A 17769-nucleotide genomic window follows, 5' to 3' on the forward strand; every position below is an offset into this window, starting at 1 on the left:
GCCTCAACTAGAAGCAGTTGAGGGACCCCTTCTTCTTCTTCTTGGACAAAGCGTTCATGCGCTCCTCGAGAAGACGCTGTTGCGCCTCGGCAGCCTGGCGCTTCTTACGCTCCTCTTCGACGGCATGCAAGCTCCAGCGGTTGTCGGGCTGCGGCGTAGGTGCAGGGCGATCCTTGAGTTCCTTGATCTCGGCTTCCAGCTCCGTGCAGCGCTTGCGCCAAGCGTCGCTGTCGGCCTTGACCTTGTTGGATTGACGCTCGAGGTCCGTAAGAGCCTCCTCCAGAGTTTGAGTAAGTTGCTTCTCGGCCTGGAGGTGTTTCTCGATGGTGCGAATGCGAGCCTCTTGATCCTCCTGTATCTGATTGACTGAGCCCATGTTGTCCTTGCTGCCAGGTCGGCCGCCCTGGGTGGGAGTGTTTGGCACAGCTCCGTTGGGACCAGAAGTATTATTTCCGGCCCCTGGCAGCGGAGGCAAGGGAATAGCCGGCGGCGGCGAGGGAAGCGAGGACACAGAAGCACTCTTGCGAAGCGGCGAGTTGACAGAGTTCGACCGTTGAACCTGGCCAGAACCCGAAGCCTCGTCGATCTTAGCCTGTGATACGTTAGCGTCCCGGCTTCTCGGTGGTCTCGTGTCCTCGGCAATACTTACCTGAAGGGCTGCGTATTCGGCTCTGAGCGAGTCGAGTTCATTTTCGGCTTTGTATTTGGCGGCCTGGGCTTCTTCGATCTGTTGGTTGCGCTCCGTCTGCAATGTTGAGAGACGGTTGTTGGTCATTTGAACTTCGTCAAAGTTGCTTTGAAGTTGGTCTTCGAGCTCCTCTACAAGGCGGGAGTTCTTCTTGTTCCGACTCTCCAGGTCCGAAATCTTTTTGCGAATGGCAGACAGCTGGTCAGGCAGAGGGGCGGAGCTCTTTGTAGCTTCGCCTTCGGCACTTAAAAGATCCGTCAAGGTAGACTTGGCTTGCTCGAGCTCCCTGAGAAGGTTTTCGTTAATGGTTGACAACTCAACAACCTGCTTCTCAACCTCGCTAGATTTCTTCTGCTCCTCGCCAAGCGCCTTCTGGTCGGCAATCAGATCGTCAATGCGCTCAGTGATCTTTTCGATACTGACGTCCAGACCAAGGGCAAATGCTACCTGGGTAGCGACCTTCAGGAGGTCTTCTCGGGCATCGTTGAGCTCGCCCTCAAGGGCTCTGACGTTCTCCGCATGCTCGTTGAGTAGGACGGCGACTTGCTCTTCATATCCCTTCTGCTCCATCTGCTTCATCTCCTCCAGTTCCTTGGCGTGGTTCTCCTGTAGCAGTTTCATGCCATCTTGGTGGGTCTTGAGCGCCTGCTCGTGAGCCGCAATCTGGTTCTCAAGATTAGTAATGAGGCTCTGCTGCGTCTTGGCTTGAGTCTCGTGAAGGTCGCGAGCCCTGATGGCCTCTTCCAACTCCGTCTTGGCGGCGGCGTGGGCAGCCTCCAGATCGGACACCTTGCTAGCATTGGTGTTGATAGCCAGCTTGTACTCATCAATCTCTTCACGAAGAGACTTTAGGAGCGTCTCGTGTCTCTCTTCTATGCTCTTGACCTCCTCGAGGCTGTGTGAAGAAGACTGCTCGGCCGCTCTGGCGTTCAATGCCGCGATTTCGGATTCAAGCTCCTCAATATTCTTCTTCATCTTGGTCTCTGTCTCCTGCAAGGTATCAAGAGCGGTCTGGTGCTTTGCTTCCCATGTGGTGAGTTCAGCTTGAAGCTCCGTCATCTTCTTGTCGTTGTCTGCAGTCGCCTGCGCAGCCTTGGGTCCGGCACCGATCGCCTGAGTGGATGCTACCGGTATGTCAGCAACAGCAACGGCGGCGGCAGTCGCGGCAATAGTCTCGGTGGCACTTTCTGTTGTGGCCTCCGGTGCAGAGCGGGCAGCAGCGTCTTCCGCAGGTGTCTCTCTGACCGACGCACGCAGGCTCTCGAGCTCAGCCATCAGCTTCTTCTCGCTAGCTTCGTGAGCTTCCCTCATCTCCGCCATCTGCTTCTCGTTCGCCTCAAGCTGATTCTTCAGATTAGAGACCATTGACATGTCCATCGGAGAAGCCTGTAAGCTAGATCTCTCCCGAGTGAGACCAGAAATGATGGCCATCTTGGTCTCCATCTCTTTCTTAGCCGAAGCAATGTCAGCCTCAAGCTCCTGTATACGCTCGGATCGAGCGTGCAACTCGTGCATGGCAGCGTTCAGATTCAGCTCGAAGTTCTGCATGACATCAGGCTGGCCTTCGAAGTTCTCCGCTGCGATGTTACGAAGCGAGGCAAAGGATCGGTGGGCGCGGTCAATGATCATGACGTTCTGGCTAGACTTGCGGCGGATAACAGGCTGGTTGGTCCTTGGCGAAGATGCCTCCATCGCCTTCGCCTGTGCAACTTCGGTCTTGAGCTCCTCAAGCATGTCAAGAGCCTCGTGGTGCTTCTGTTCTAGCTGAGTATATCTCTCGGCGAGCTCTTTCTCTGCGCCTTCCTTCTCGGCGGCAAGGACCCTGAACCTCTCGACTTCCGTGACCAGAAGATCCTGGTGCATGAGGTTCTCGGTTGACGCGGGCTCGAAGTCAGAGTCGGGCTTGACAGTAGCCGCCGTTTCGGCATCAGTTGAGTCAATCATGGCGGGCGATTCCAGCGCAGACGACAGCTCGGAAGAAAGGGAGCGAGACGAGAATTGGCCGCCGTCCTTCAGGCCACTAGACCTGGCATCGGAGAAGAACGAAGGGGGTCTGGTCTGGTTCGGGGAAGTGACGGACATCAAAGAGTCTCGTACTTTGCGTTCAGGGTGGCGGGACTCATCAACAGCGTCCTGGAGTTCTGCCAAGGTGCGCAAGGCCTCCTCGTATTTGGAGTGCAGCAAGTCGTACTCGTTGACGGTGGTTTCGTGCTCGACACGCAAGTCGATAAGCTCCTGCGTAACGTTCTCCAATTTGTCTTGGACGAATTTGGATTGAGCAGGACTCTGTGGCGGGTAATCGTTCCTGTCGGCCTGGAGGTTCTGCTCCTTGGCATCGGGCGTCTCAACGTTCATGTCACTTCCGCTCTGCTTAGCGACATGTGCAGAGTGGGTAGCCTCGGCTGTCGCTGCCGCCTCTCCTTCCACGTTTTCTGGGATGACATCGTTTTGGCTCATCCGGCTGATTCGCGATTGTGACTGGGTTCGGCCGTGGTCGATATTAGATCGTACGACTCCGTTGGAAGTCTCCATGGTGGGTTCAGGCACCTTGCTGTCTCCCTGAATGTGGTCCAATTCATGAAGAAGAGAATCCAACTTTCCGAGACTACGCTGGCGCTCAATCACCTGCTCCAGTCGGTCAATCTCACGCTGCATCAGCTCAGCATCCTGGTCTGCTTCGGCGAGTCGCTCTTCCAGGGTGGAAATGTAGTCTTCGCAGGATGCCTCATTCTCCCTGACCCGCGAAATCTCCTTGCGCAGCTCCATGATGATGGTCGCGTTTTTCTCTTCTCCGGAGGTGTGACCGTCTAGCTTGTTCTCCAAGTCGTGAAGATAGTTTTCAGTGCTCGCCTCGCGATCCATGAGCTTCTGCAACCGCGCCTGCAGTTGAGTGTTGATAGTTTCAACGTAGGTGCACTTGGTCTCCTTCTCCAGCAAGCTCGCTTCGGTATTGGCAAGCGTTCCGCGGGTGCTAGACAGCGATTGTTCGAGTGTCTGAATTGTCTTCTCGTATTCGAGCACGACCTGTTCGACTGCCGCGGCGAAGGAGTTTGAACGGTTAAGTCGCTCCGTTGCAGTGTCGCCCATCGACTCTTCGTGCTGGTCGTTCTCGGCCGCCTCGTTGTCACGGGCCTTGGCCATCTCAGCGATAAGCTTCGCGTGGCGTTGGCTAAGGGTCGTGTAATTTTCCTGGACGTCTAGGAGCTGGTTTTGTAGCTCGTTCTCCCGCTCATTGTGCCGCTCGGACCGCTCGCCAGTGGAGGCAAGACGCCGCTCACCCCCTCCTCGCTCCGCGCTGCGGACTTGTTCCCGAAGGAATGCAACCTCCGCCTTCAGACGATCGATAATGGCCTGTTTGTCACCTTCCTCCACCTGCTGGATCCGGGGCTTGCTCTGGATGGCTCGGGCCCTCTGCGCATATTGGACGGTGTTTAGTGTTTCGCTCAGATGGAACTCTGCCGGCGTCACGCAGGCAATCATATAAGTGATGGCATTTCCACCCAGCGAGTCTTGCAGCAGACGAGTCAGCTTGGAGTCACGGTACGAGACGTGGGATCCGGCTTGTCGCGACGATAGTTGTGAGATGACCTTTCCGAGAGCAGCCAGGCCGGCGTTGATAGAAATGCCTTCCTTGGCACGGTCGCCTTGCGCGCCAGTATTTTTAAGCCGTTCGCTGCCTGCCAGATCGACGAAATGGAGCTTGCTATCTGTGGTGACCCAGGTCTCCGATCCCGTCATAGCTTCGATGGGCACAGAGAAGCGCTTGTCGGCCCCATTTGAGCCTTGCAGTCCGCTCTTCCGCTGCACCAAGTTGAGACTGAAGACGGCGTGTGACCGGGAAGACCTAGCGTTGATAGCCGTGGCATCTGTCTGTCGCAGGGTCGAGCCAAATTCCAATGCATTCATAAGGTCGTCCACTGAATTGATCTCGACTTGTCGCAGCCCAGTCAGGATGATGTTGCCCTTTACATCTTCACGGATTGTGACGGCGCCACGCTCATGCTGAGGAACATGGTCCGGAACCAATAGGTCGCGCAGCTGCTCGTTGTAGATTTCGAGGTAGGTCGCTTTCAAGGACCAGTTCTTCTCGGCCGGCGATTGGGTTCCTTGCGCAGAATATCGGTGTGGTGTTCTAAGTTGAGACATCGAGCCGCGATTTGCTTGTCTCTTCGTTCCATCGAGCTTTTCGAACAAAGCCGTCGCCGCTCTGGGGATGACACCTAGAGGTTTGATTGTCAGCCTACGAGCCTGTCCAAAACCATACTCGTCCGCACAGATACTGAGCGGGAGAACGCAGCGTAACCTACCCATCATTTCAACGTCACCCTGCTCGCTGGGGCCCGAAGTGCCCATTGTGTACGACTTTCCGGCTCCTGACTGGCCGTACGCCAAAAGCGAAACATTATAGCCCTGGATGAATGCAGAAACGCAATCATTAAGGTATTCCCAGATGCCCTCTTGGTCGACGTCGGAACCGAAGACGCGGTCAAAGACGAACAGCTTCCTTCCTTGCGGCGAGTCGATTGCTAAGCTCGTATTGGACGTGACTTGAACCATGGATCGCTGGAAACGCTGAGGGATCAGCTCGTAGCCAGGGTCGTTCGGGTTGAGAGGCGGTCGAACGCGCACGGCTGGTTAAAAAGCAAAGGTGTGGTTAGTGGTGCGATGTCCGATTATCGAGAAGAGGGGAGTTGTCGCGGCGCCCGGGATAAGCGACCTGACGTCGAGGGTACTTCGACTTACCGACTTTGACAGCCGTTCGGGAATCTTCATCAGAGGCTTTGCTTCCACCGCCATGTTTGCTCGTCATGCTCAAGCGGCTATTGCTTCGCGGCGTCGGTCGCACCATTGCGCTCATCGGTCTTTGGGGCAGATGATTCCCAGGAGAGGCTGGCGGGGAGCTGGCCATGGTGGGAGAGGGAAATAGCGGAGAGACGATTCGGGTCGGGTCCGCGGGAGGAATGCGTTCCTCCTTGTGCAATGCCAATCGCGCAATGCAAACGGCAGGACGGACGGGGGGTTGTTGATAACGTGCAGTCCAAACCCCCAGGCCCGAACCCTGTATAATCGGGTATGTGAAGCACTGTTCAGTCTTTGGTGCGGATGTGCCAATGTCTCAAAAATGAGTGATGGAATCGACGGGGGGCGGGTTTACGTGCGTGGAGAGTCCCAGGAGCGGGAGTGTCGATTCCCATGCACTATTCGTTATGCTTCGTGTGTGGATATGAAGGAGAAAATATGACTCCTTGTGTTTTTTTTTTTCCTTCCCCCTTCACCACGACAGCAGCAGCCCAGCAGACGCAGCAGCTCGGCGGAAGTGGAGAGACGCAAGCGTCATAAGGTATCGTTCGGTGGATTGAAGACAGATAAACACGAGAGAGGAGCAGAAAGCCTCACCCACGGCTGCTTGGTTGCGTTGCGGTGCAATGCGTTGGCGATTCTGGCGTTGCTTGGCTCGGCGCTGGATTGTTGACGATAGTCGCAGGGAAAGGGTGGCCTGGGATGGTGAACTGTTTTGTTGCGGACCTGAACAAGAGAGGTGTGTGGAGGCGAGGACCACAGCAAGCGTGAACAAGGCGGATTGGGGGTTCGCAGCGTTGCACCGTGCTGTTCTGTGTGCCGGCGTCCTGTCCTTGTGGCAGATGGACTGGACTGGCTAGACTGTCCACTGGCGTAGGGGGGGAACAGGGGAACCCAGCCGCTGGTCGTGTTTATTTCGAAGAGGTCGACACACTTGACAAGCGACTGGCCCAAGGGTCGAGGAGTCGTGGCGGTGGTGGTGGTGGACGGTGGACCAGGGGCGTGGGTGGATGTGTCGCAAATTAGGAGCGCGTTGGCGATTGGTTGTGATTGGGTGACGCGAGATGTGACGGATGCGCCCGTTCTCGCTGTTGGATGTCTCCTGGGCCGATTCGGGAATGGGAGCAGATGGGTGGGACTCCTTTCTGACTGCTGCTTCTGGGTCTGAATCAGGACGAGTACGAATTAATTCCCGGTCGATCGCCGTGGCAGAATTGGGCTACTGGGCGCTGAGTCGCGATATGCGACCAGATAATGTGGACAGCTGGCTGGGAGGAAGGAAGAAGGAGATGAATACTTATGCCCGTGGACGGAGAGGAAAGGATGAAGGAATGGATATCTGGTAAGGGGGGGAAAGGGGACGAAGAGGAAAGAACGACAGCTACGGAATGAGACGCGCGCCCGAGGTACCTTCTCAGCCACTTCCGGCGTGGAATGTACTTGGGGGTGGGAGATGGGAGCTTGAGGGAAGAAGGCCCAGAAGTCCAACCCAAATGCAGACGACACCCAGGAAATAACTGGTCGGAAGCAGCGCAGCATCGAATGCTCCCGGGCAATGTGCATCGAACGCGTATTTCAACTAATGCTGTTTACACACACATACACACGTACTTTCAGACATCCGGTCCAATTCCACCCCGATCCCCATTCAGCAGGTTCCCGTCGCTGCCCGCCATCCAGTTATCAGCGTAACCTACAGTACTATTGCATCAGGACAATAGATGAGAGACAACGGCCGAGGGTCCGGTCCTCACTTAGCGATACAGGGTCCAGGACAGGGGTGTGGATGGGATGCCACGCTTGCTGGACGGTGATGGACACGGAACACTGGGGGGAGAGAGTGCGCGATGTGACTGCTTGATTTCGGACTTTTTTTTTTTCAACCGGCCACCAGCAGTACATGCATGTCGCCAGGCAGACACTGGTGGCAGTCCTCTCGAAGGTGAGAGCAGATCGAGTGCTGTCCATGTCATGAGCGTCACGTTGTTTGGTATGGTCTCTATCTTCTCCAGTCGAGGAACCAGACCATCAAGAATGCAGAGATTATTGCAAGAGGAGGAACATAAGAGAAGGGTGGGGCCACCCGACTGAGCGCAAGAACCGTGAAGCCAAGCTATTGGTCCCCAGCTCTTAGACCTGCAATGGGCGGGGCCGCCGAGGGAGACACTAGTCTACACTGGTCCTGAGATGCCCTCATCCTTGTTGTGCCGGTCGAGGAAAGAGAGCAGGAGCTGCTGCAAGAGCGCAACTGCCATTTGACACACCACACCATGCTACGCCACACCAAAGAAGGTCAGGGCAGCAATGCAGGCAGTCAGGAAAGCACACCAAACCACCAATTCCACCGCGGGACCCGGACGAGGCGAGCAGGGGCCGTCGAGGCAGTCTCGAGGCAGGAACCAACCCCCGATTAGGTACCCACCTGCCTGCAAGGCATAGATACGTACACGTGTACACATCACGTGGGGTGGAATAGGTAGACAGGCTTGGGAAAATTGTGGCAAAAGCCAACGTCAACATGATCCATGGATCCAAGACCGACTGCTGCTGAGGTACCGAGGTACCTACCCAGTGTGTCAGCCAGGCAGGTCCTACTCGAATACATGTTCCTCCACATTTGGACGCAGGGACCCGCGCCCCCAGAAAGCGGCAGCCGATTCCAGCGTTCCACCCACTGTCAAGACTGCTGCTGTGTGGGTTCCTGGATGTTGTTTGCTTTGCTTGTTGACCAGAACCGTTGCAGTGACAACTGCCACGCAAAAGACCACCAGCTTGCCGTGAAACGACAAAATAACACTCCTCATCCCTGTATCGGCACTTCTTCTGGGCGCCTTGTCGTCTAGCCCCCCCCCCCTCCCTTTTTTTTTTTTTTTCATCTCTTCCGTCTCTTCTTTACAGGGAAGCATAGCTCTCCGGTGGAGTCGGGGTCTCCTCCTATCAATCCCAATTACTCAGTGCCCGTTTACAGGCCGAGGACGACGACGCCGACGATTGAAGGATATCAATCGAGGCCGCCAGTCAATGCAACGCTAGGAAAAGGAGAAAAAAGAAAAGGGGTAGAAAAAAGGATCTAACGTCGAGAAGTTATCGCCTGTCGGAGCGAAGATGACAAGGAGACTAGGCATCGCGCCGGATTCACGATATCGCCCGCCTCGTCCACCTGCAGTTGCTTGCGCAAGCTCGATTGACAAGTTTCTACACCAACAATAGCAACATTCCGTTTACTCGCTCCCACGCGTATCTCGCCACCATTCAAGGGTCTTGCAGTGACGCTAGATGCAGACGCAGACGCAGACGCAGACGCAGAAGCCAGTGCCACACCTGAGAGGGTTGGACGATTCCAGAAGACGCATGTCTTAGCGGTCCATCTGTGCTCGATGCCGTGCAAGAACGTCCACTCTCACCCCGCCGCGGCACATCACCATCATCAACGGACGGATATTTTCAGATACTGCACGGCCAATGGGGCCCCGTCCAATCCACCCCGCGAGCGCCGGCAAGAAGCCCCCTTTTAACCAAGGCCCATCTTAGCATCACCGTCACCATATCTATCTTCCTCCAGGGACCAGTCAGCCCCAGCTAGCCTCACCGGTTTCCGAGGCATGACAGCTAGCCACCAGCTGTCCTTCCCGCTTCGTCCCAGTTTGTCCAACACTTTGTTTGAACGCATCCAAGACGACGCCAATCGACCGCCTGAGGCCGCAAGGGAGCCGAGCTGCCCTGAGCACATCACTCAGCTAGGTCATCACGCGGTTCAAAGCAGAGCTTGCAGGTGCCCAAGGCAAAGCGATGACATCGACGACGGCCACTTGTTACCCTCCAGCCGAGCTCGGATACTCTTCTTTCTCTGCCACCTAGCTAACCGACGCCACGGGACGGTGCCCTAGGACGCGGGCCAGCGTCCCGAACAGGCTGATGACATAGTCTCGATCCATTTCGCAACCAGCGTTGCTGTTTGGATTCCTGGCATCTCGACTCCCAATGCTCATGAAGGACTGCGTACATGGTCTTGCCTGGTCTTCTCTTATATAATTGTTGTCTGCGACAACAAACCCCCTTCCCCAAAAAGTTAAGGTTGAATAGGCCGGATCCGGGCAGTTGAAATCCCCGTCTTGAGGCACTGATCGACATTCCCGCCAATACCACTTCAAACCTTGTGTGTTGTATCACCGTGCCATTTCGACCCGCCGGCTCCCTCGTCCTATCGTCCTTGTCTACCCTGAGTAACACTGACACCACGTCGCCTCTCAAGGCCTGACAAGCTCGCATTCAACCCTCACAAGATGAAATAAAATAAAAAATTTCGCGGCCCCGTGCGGCGGCGCGACTAGGAACAATCGCCCGCCATCCACCGTGCGCACGCGTCTCTTACGATCCTTCCCAGGGTAATACGCAAAGAATAGGGGTTCCCAGTCTTGCGCCAATCCTAACGTATCGTGCGTATCACATCACCCACCCATCTTCTTCCTGCAAGAGGTCTGAGAGCCGGCGACGTCGGGTTCGAAAACTTGGAGACAGCCAACAACCATTGCAGTGAGCGGGATTCCTTGAATGATTGTTTCTCTCGATTACCGCCTCCGGGTTTCGGTAATCCAAGGCATTGATAGTCCCATTGCCCATTTTGCATGTCGATCACTCTTTCGAACTGCCACTGGCCTGGCGTTCGAAAACGGTTCTAGGAAGAGCCGCGCGCACATTACTCGATGCACACTTGGTTGTCGTCTTCATCGTCGGATCGTAGGATCTCCGTAGGATCCTCAACAACGGGTAGGCTTCATCTTCCAATCTTTGCGATGAGTTTGTTTGACCAAATCCATACGAACACGCTCTGACAGCGTTCATCCCTATTTTAGAGATATAATACGTCTTCAGGTATCGCTTATTCAAAACCTTTTTGCGCCACGGAAGTGTAGCACCCCAAGCCGGCGCTCCAATCACCGTCTCAGCATTAACAAATTCACAAGAACGCATCCGCCTGCAAGGTCAACTTGACAAATCGCTTCATTGTTTCATGCCGTCCACGAAAGACGATATAGAAGAGGCCTAAATTTCCAGCACGCTGAGAAATCCAACGTCCGTGAGGTTCAAATCTTGCATGTTCCCAGCGAAATCGAACGGACTGGTCTCCCTCTGGCTCCGGCATAAGCCATCCGCCGATGCATCTAACTGCTAATTGCTAACAGGGCGATCAGTAGCGACCGGCGCAGCCTTTACTTAGATTCAAGTGCGTGCGCGACATGCAGGGTCATGGGGGCTTGCCGCCATTGTCTCGTCACCATCGCCCCGCCGTTTTTAACGTACTTTCCGTATACGCAACTCCGAAAGCTGTTTCACAATGCATCGCCCGCCTTAGGTCAATACGCTCATGCAATGGCGCAGTTATTCTGGGACTCCATTGATGTGAAAGCCATCGGTGGCTGCTTTCAAAGGATCGCCGAAGGCCGTCCCTCGTCTTGTCCGTAGCAGGGCCACTCTCGCCGGATTGACCCAAAGGTTGGTAGCAGAACCGCTTTTGTGGGATCGCAAAGCTGGACTTCCTCGGCTCGATACACCAGTATCAAGAATAAGCATAGCGAGACTGTAGGGGGAAAACAAATTTAGGAAGCGCTTACCCGGGGGGCTTGCTCTTGCCTGCAAAGTGCCCCCTTCTCGGTTATCTACCTGAGCCCTTTGGCATGACACGGCATGCCAAGGACGGCAACACATCGACAGCGGCTATGGAGGAGTGAACGCACGCGACTAACGCAATCCGCCCGAGACGATAATGCATTCAACCGTCTTTTTGAAGGCAGCATCGAACCGTCACTCATACGGCCCAATAGTCGCCACCCGATATGGAAGCAACATCTCGGTGTAACCATAACGCGACAGGCATACTGCAAAATGCCATGTGCCTGGCGTGTTTCCACTGTTTGATGCGATCAAGAAGTTGACCTGCTGACGCCCCTTTCAGTACAACCTTCTCTGATGCTGTTACATTGGGGGTATTAATTACACCAACCGTAACCTGGTGGGGTCGAATCAGTTGGAGCAGATACTGGGGAAGGGAAAAGAATGCACTGTCGTCTCAAGTTTTCTTTCTTTGTGACTTGTCCTGAATCATTTAACAATCTAGTTCTCTGTTAGAGGGGGTTGCTTCGTCTTCGGCATCTTCATGGGTCTATGTGTGGGCGACTCGTACACGTGAGCTTAGGATGAAGGACATGCGAATATTCTAACTTGCATTCTTCCCAGTCAACTAGCATGACTATCAACAGGTTCTTGTGAGAAGGCAGCATGCGCTGGACCATGTTCACTGCTTACTTAACCAATGCCTAAGTCTAATTGGACACCAGAGCATATCACTCTGGGAATATGAACTGGGTGCGACGTCCGAAATGCTACCCTGTTCTGTTTCTGTGAAACATTGAGAGTTCGTGGCTTCAAGAACGACTTTACAACATCAAGGGTACTCTACTAGTATTTCTAAAAGTTGGATGTCTAAATATTAGGATTAGACCAAACAGTCAATCAAAGCGGTTTTTGTTACCAATAGACCAGAAGCTAACAATCCAGAGGCTTCGTAGGTTCGGTGAGACCGCCGTGTCTGAAGCGTGAAAATGCGGTAAGCGCTCGATGAACCCACACGAACTTTCCAGCCCCATCCACATCGGAGCAATAAGCCTTAACACTTAGACGTTCTGCGCAGTGAAGGAAAGGGATTTCGTCAAGGTATGGTTCAGATCCTCTACTTCGTGGGTGTCGCCGGATGATCCATAGTCCTGACCAATCTTGAGTGTGTTTCTCGACAGCGAGCCTCCACTATGCGAATAATAAGGCCTCGGGAGTTCCCATCGCAAGCAGGGTTCTTGAAGTGTTCTGAATACGCAGTAAGGTTCGGGCCCCATCAGTGATTCGGCCAGGGTAGACGAGGTTACTTAGATCCTGCCACTATTCAGCAGCAGCTGTCTTCCTCTAGCAACCCCCCCTGAAAGGGTTTGCCAAGACATGTTGGTTCGTAATGTCTACCAGGATGTATCTTCAGTCGCGGAATGCGAGTATTCAGCGTGCGGGTTTGGGGCCGGGAATTCACCCAAAGGACGTTCGATAGGGTTGTTCCTAGGTAGTGTCATTTCCAGATACAGCTAGAACCAAGTAAGATTTGACGAGTTGGGATCCCTATACGGATGGAAACATTGGATCAGATCCCAAGTCCAGCCTCACGGTGACTAATGACTTGACATCTCCGAGCAAGAGACATTTCGGCGGCCGCTACTCGTGTCAACCGTTTTAACGTGTTGCCATCAGTCAGGACAATGTTCAGGGAGCGGCCCAGGCTTCTGGTATGTCAAGCTTCGGATGCGATGTTGAATTCCGAGAACCATTTCCCCTCATCTCCTCTGACTACCCAATTCCAAGAAACAAACTTCCACTGCGGGACATCTGGGGACATCAGGGGTGTGCCCTGATCGGTGTTTCCTCTTTCGGTCGTAGGGACTTGGAAAAGCTACGGTTCAATGACACAAACTTCAACTCTAATAAGGTATCGAGTCGTCAGCTTCGAGTCAAATATCGCGAAACTTGCCCATCTTCATGACCCTCGGTGATACCATCCATTAGGATGACGTTTCACAAGTCGATACGCCACTTTGCTGGTAGAATGCCAGGGGAAAGGCAAGGGTTTGTTAGACAGTCGCATCGATTTGCTTTGATTTCTAAGTAGCCACATAGCCAATGAAGGGGTATCTAATCCGCTGCTGCTTTGGCTGTTATTGGCCAAACATGCTATTTTCAACTGAGATGTTGCTCCCTCCTTTCTTCCACGAACGACCCATCGAAGATGTGGTCTGGTCGCTCCATTTCCGGTACTGCCACTGACCCGCTACCCTGCGTCGCTCTCTGGGGCGGCGTCAACCCTTTTGCTGTAGCGGTAGTATCCGTCGTCATGAGTGCCTTTGAGTAGCCGCCTGGTGTGTCGTCGAGGTGGTGACAGTCGCACGAGTTCATCTTAGTGAACGCGAGCAGTTTGTTGAGCACGGTGAACTCGACCTTCAGCTTGATGCTGTAGACCAACGGTTTGCTGGTGGTCTGAAAGACAAAGTTGTTTGTGTATTCCAGGGCAACAAGCCCAACATCCAACAGAAAGACGAGGACGAAGAGGCTCAAGAGGTACCACGATACCAGCCTTGCCGCCCTTGTCTTGAACGCAAACAGCGGCTTCAGGTTGTAGAAGCCCTGCCGCGCAAAGATGCCCGTGAGAAATGTCTCCTGCAGCGTGAAGATCACAATCGACACCTTCTCGTACACCCCATACCGCCTGAGCCACGCCGCCTGCTCCTGCACCGGCGTGGCCCAGCATAACACCCACAACACCGCCATGGGGACATGCAGCGCGCAAGCGTTCGTGACAATCACGGCAAGCACCGTCCGGATCGCGTTCCGGCTGTACAAGACGAGGTGCAGCCGCGACCACAGCACGACAGACTGGCCCGTGACCATGGCGCACCAGGCGAGCACTGCGAACGCGCCGGGGACGACGGTGCCGTTGTGGGAGAGGTAGCGTATCAACGAGACGATGGCATGGACGAAGATGCCGCTGTTGGCGACAATCATGCTCCAGAAGTAGCGGCCGCGACGCTGGCGAAAGGTGGTGAAGATGAGGATATAGATCTCGACCGCGTTGTAAATGCCCGCCGTCGCGAGGGCCGCGATGGCCATCGCCTCGGACCGCGAGAGGTTGACAGCGCCCTTGATTGTGTCCGCCATAGCCCCTTCGCTCTGGGTCTCACTGATGGAGGCTGCGTGGGTCTCGCGAGGGATAGGCTCAGATGCGCGACCCCCCGCGGGTCGTGCCGTTCGGGAAGCGTGGGGTTGTGTCGGGTCTTTGTTCCCTTATCTCTCTGCGTGACACTGTGTTTTGTAGGGTCGTGGACCGTAATGGGTCGGTCAATACGTTCGCTCTCGGCTCCCAGACGGCGCTATATAAAGACCTGACGTTCTAGCAATTGCGTGGGCGGCCAAGAGTCTTGGGCCCTGTTGAGTTTGAAGCCATTGGACACAAAACGAATGCTTAGAGAAGTGGATGTATCAAAACAGACTATAGGCTGTGGCGGCGATTGTATGGTTCATACCGTCCTATAAAGCAGATACGCTTCGTCCCTAGTTTGATGGACCGAAATAAGATTTCGGTCTCTCGGTGTTTGAAACAATGTACGGGTTAGATATCGGAAGTTTCGCCGTATGGCGTGCATTGTCCAGCACCTTCAAGCGTCGCTGTCAGTCCTCATGACTCGTCTTCGATGACAGCCACTCAGACAACGAAGAAACATGCAGGTCGAAAATTCACCGTGGCTTAGTCTTGTTTCCTCCCAAGTGCTAATCTACTCTGAGGCATATCCAGCTCTCTAGTCGGGTGTATTATGACCGGTGACCTGGTTTGAACCAACTTGCCAAGACTTCTTGCCAACGAGTCTCGAGTCAATTGCATTTCCTGGGGACATGTCCGCCCGATTTTCGAGCACATTTCAAGGGAGGCCTGGTTACCAGCCGAATGTCCATTGTTTTTAGGAGGTATGACGCTCGTAGAAGAGGGTGCATCAGACCTCAGCTGAGTCCATCCAATATTTGTTCTAGCCAGATGTTGGAAGACGATTATCTAAATCTCGGGGAGGTGATTGAGACGACTTCTTCAGACTATCGGACCCTGCCTCGCCAACAAAATAAACCCGTCCAAACCTAAACGCGTGGCGCGTGAGCTGGCTACCAACAACAGTTGATGGGTTTCGGTGTTCTGGTCATGATGTATTCGAGCACTATGATTAGTCAACAGCAGCGTGTCCTCGGCATACGCCAAGAATAACTTTTTGTAACGTAAAACCTTGCTCCGGCTCTCCCTAATGGCTTTCATGTTGGGATTTAATCTAATTTAGGAGTGAATTCAACTTTGAGACAACGGAACCTTGAGCGGGTTACGCCGAGTCCTCGGGTTACTCCGGCGCCGCCATGTATAATGATGGTATGCCCTCGGTACCACGGCGGTGGGTTTCCTCCTGAACCTGTTGCGTTACGCATCGCCAACGTGCGATAGCTGAATGCGCTAGCAAAACTCTCTATAGGACAGTTGGGAAGACCCATCTTGATTAGAGAAACTGCAAATTTCTTGTTCGATGTCAAAGGCGTTCTAGGGCATAATATAATGAACTTCATGGAGTTTGCCACCGTTCTCTACATTTGGCAGGCTTTTTTATCAGGTGTGTCTACATAAAAAGAGCCTGGTGCCCAGATATTTGACTTACGTGTTCTCCGGGAACGGCCCGAAGGGTTTGAAGACGATCCAAGTCATGATAAAACAATGTTTCTACTTTACAAGAGGTGGGCAGAACCTATCGAAACTGGCACCACCAACCACGGCCATGTCAGCACTCAATTTCGAGCTTTGCTGCATCTGATGCTATCCCAGAAGAGAATGAGCCAAACGTGAGCTCGCTTGGCGGTTTCCAGATATGCGCTATCAGGTCGGCCGGGTCTGTGAAGCTGCTGGCTATTACACACTTTACAACGACCTTGACTTACCCCTGGATTTTGAGGGTGTGTACGAGGTCTACGAGTCAATCACTAACCAGCCGGTATGAGACGTCGCAATGGATGACTTCAGCCGCAACGTCAACTTCTCTGATCCACGGCCTGTGGTAGTCTTGAAGGGCGATATAGTAGTTTTTGCTAGTCTATTCAAAGACATCCAAATACATAAGCCGACGGACTGGACTGAAGGAGTTAATTCAATACCAGAGGAAGGCATCGGTATTTTCCCGCAATCCAGCAAGCTTACTTAAAACACGCTTTCTAATTCTACGCACTTGACCCGTGGGACTTGATAATGACACGTAAGGGCCTGTTGCTAGTCAATCATGGCGGCCTACGAAAGAAACGTTGACCGGTACGTGCACCTTAGATGTCTGAATCTGGTCAGTTCGGCCAACTGCATCGCTATCGTAAGGGGGATCCATCATAATATAACTTTTTCTAAGTGATGGCATCTTAACTACAATGACTGTTAGAGTATAGGAAGATTCAGCAATGTGATTCAGCTAGCCACTACGGCCCGCTTAATTACGAGTAATGACTTGCCGCGGGTTTCTCAGAGGCCGAAGGGTGCAGAGAATGCACCACGTATGTTTTGGCACCAGCAAATGCCCAAGAAGACGACTCGGAGGAAGGTGTTCCGCCGGCGGCTGGGTTCGATGTATGTGGTGTTGTTGGCTTGCACCGTAGACGACTACCGGCGACGTATTGTGTACTCATCACCCACCTGCGACCGAACGCGCGGATGTGACATCTGGTATGTCAGTGTCCGAAAATGATATCATGGAGAGCAGCAGAACAATGTGTTGACCTTAAACGCGACGATGCCACCGGGTGCGACTCAGGAGCAAGGTTGAACACTGTAAGTTCGCCAGCAGAAAAGGACAGTAGCTTTGAGCTTTCGCGCGAAACTGGGGATGATAACGGGCTCTCGGGCGTTTTTGCAGAGGAAATAGCGAGGTGGAAGCTTGGAGGGCGTCGTTGCCGTGACATTCTTAGCGAATGGTTTTATTGCTGTCAGAACATGAGTAGCTGGCTAGCACAAGGTGGCTCAAGCATTCGAGTCTAGGTAGCCGAGGGTCATCGCAGCTCTTGAGCGTTGTCAACGCGATGTGGTACTTGATCTAAGCGAACACATTAACCTACGCATTACGTACTATCGCACTCAATGCATTGAAATCGTGTGTTTTGTCAGCTTGCAGTTTGTGCACCTCGCTTGTCAAACCCATGCCTCTTTGTCATCACTTGCCAACGGGTTGTTTCAACAAAATCCTTCTTCCATACGACGGTAAGGTTGAGGTTGCCATCATCCGGGTGGCGTGTTGCACCGCTTTGGCACGCATCTGAACCCCTAGCGCTCGACCACCCATCTCGACTTCTACGGCAGCTTTCTCCGAACATGACCAACCGTGCGTAATAGTGTACCCTTCAAATGAGACGGTTTCTCGCTGCATCCTACTGTTTCGAATGGACGTTGGAACACAGCCGCCACCTTGGGTTCAAGGCAACTTGGCCCGAGTTCGCCCGAATAACTGTGACAACGGCCAAGCCATGGAGCTCAAAGAAGCGTGTGCTGCTTGTGGAATGGCAAGCACGGCATATTCAAGAGTCATGATCCGGGGTGGTCGATGGACACAGCTGTGCCGTTGTTTATAGCCTTCCTTGAAGCGGGCTCAACGTCCAACTCTCAAAGCAGGTCAGCCTGCGAGGCGATCGTCCTA

General features: G+C 53.7%; 2 protein-coding genes across 2 annotated transcripts; both read right to left on the minus strand.

Annotated features, from left to right (window-relative positions):
• Positions 1–7: 7 nt before the first annotated feature.
• Positions 8–5597, minus strand: ColSpa_04827 (kinesin-like protein KIF21B; the record flags this gene model as incomplete). The annotated part of the gene is made up of 4 exons (XM_049271039.1): positions 8–592; positions 650–4908; positions 4996–5319; positions 5432–5597. 4 exons carry the CDS (start codon positions 5595–5597, stop codon positions 8–10), a joined length of 5334 nt encoding a protein of 1777 aa, XP_049126996.1.
• A 7661-nt stretch (positions 5598–13258) lies between these two features.
• Positions 13259–14233, minus strand: ColSpa_04828 (uncharacterized protein; the record flags this gene model as incomplete). The annotated part of the gene is made up of 1 exon (XM_049271040.1): positions 13259–14233. One exon carries the CDS (start codon positions 14231–14233, stop codon positions 13259–13261), a length of 975 nt encoding a protein of 324 aa, XP_049126997.1.
• Positions 14234–17769: the final 3536 nt, after the last annotated feature.

The sequence above is a fragment of the Colletotrichum spaethianum genome, assembly GCF_022836535.1.
Source record: "Colletotrichum spaethianum MAFF 239500 DNA, contig10, whole genome shotgun sequence".
Lineage (NCBI taxonomy): Eukaryota > Fungi > Ascomycota > Sordariomycetes > Glomerellales > Glomerellaceae > Colletotrichum > Colletotrichum spaethianum.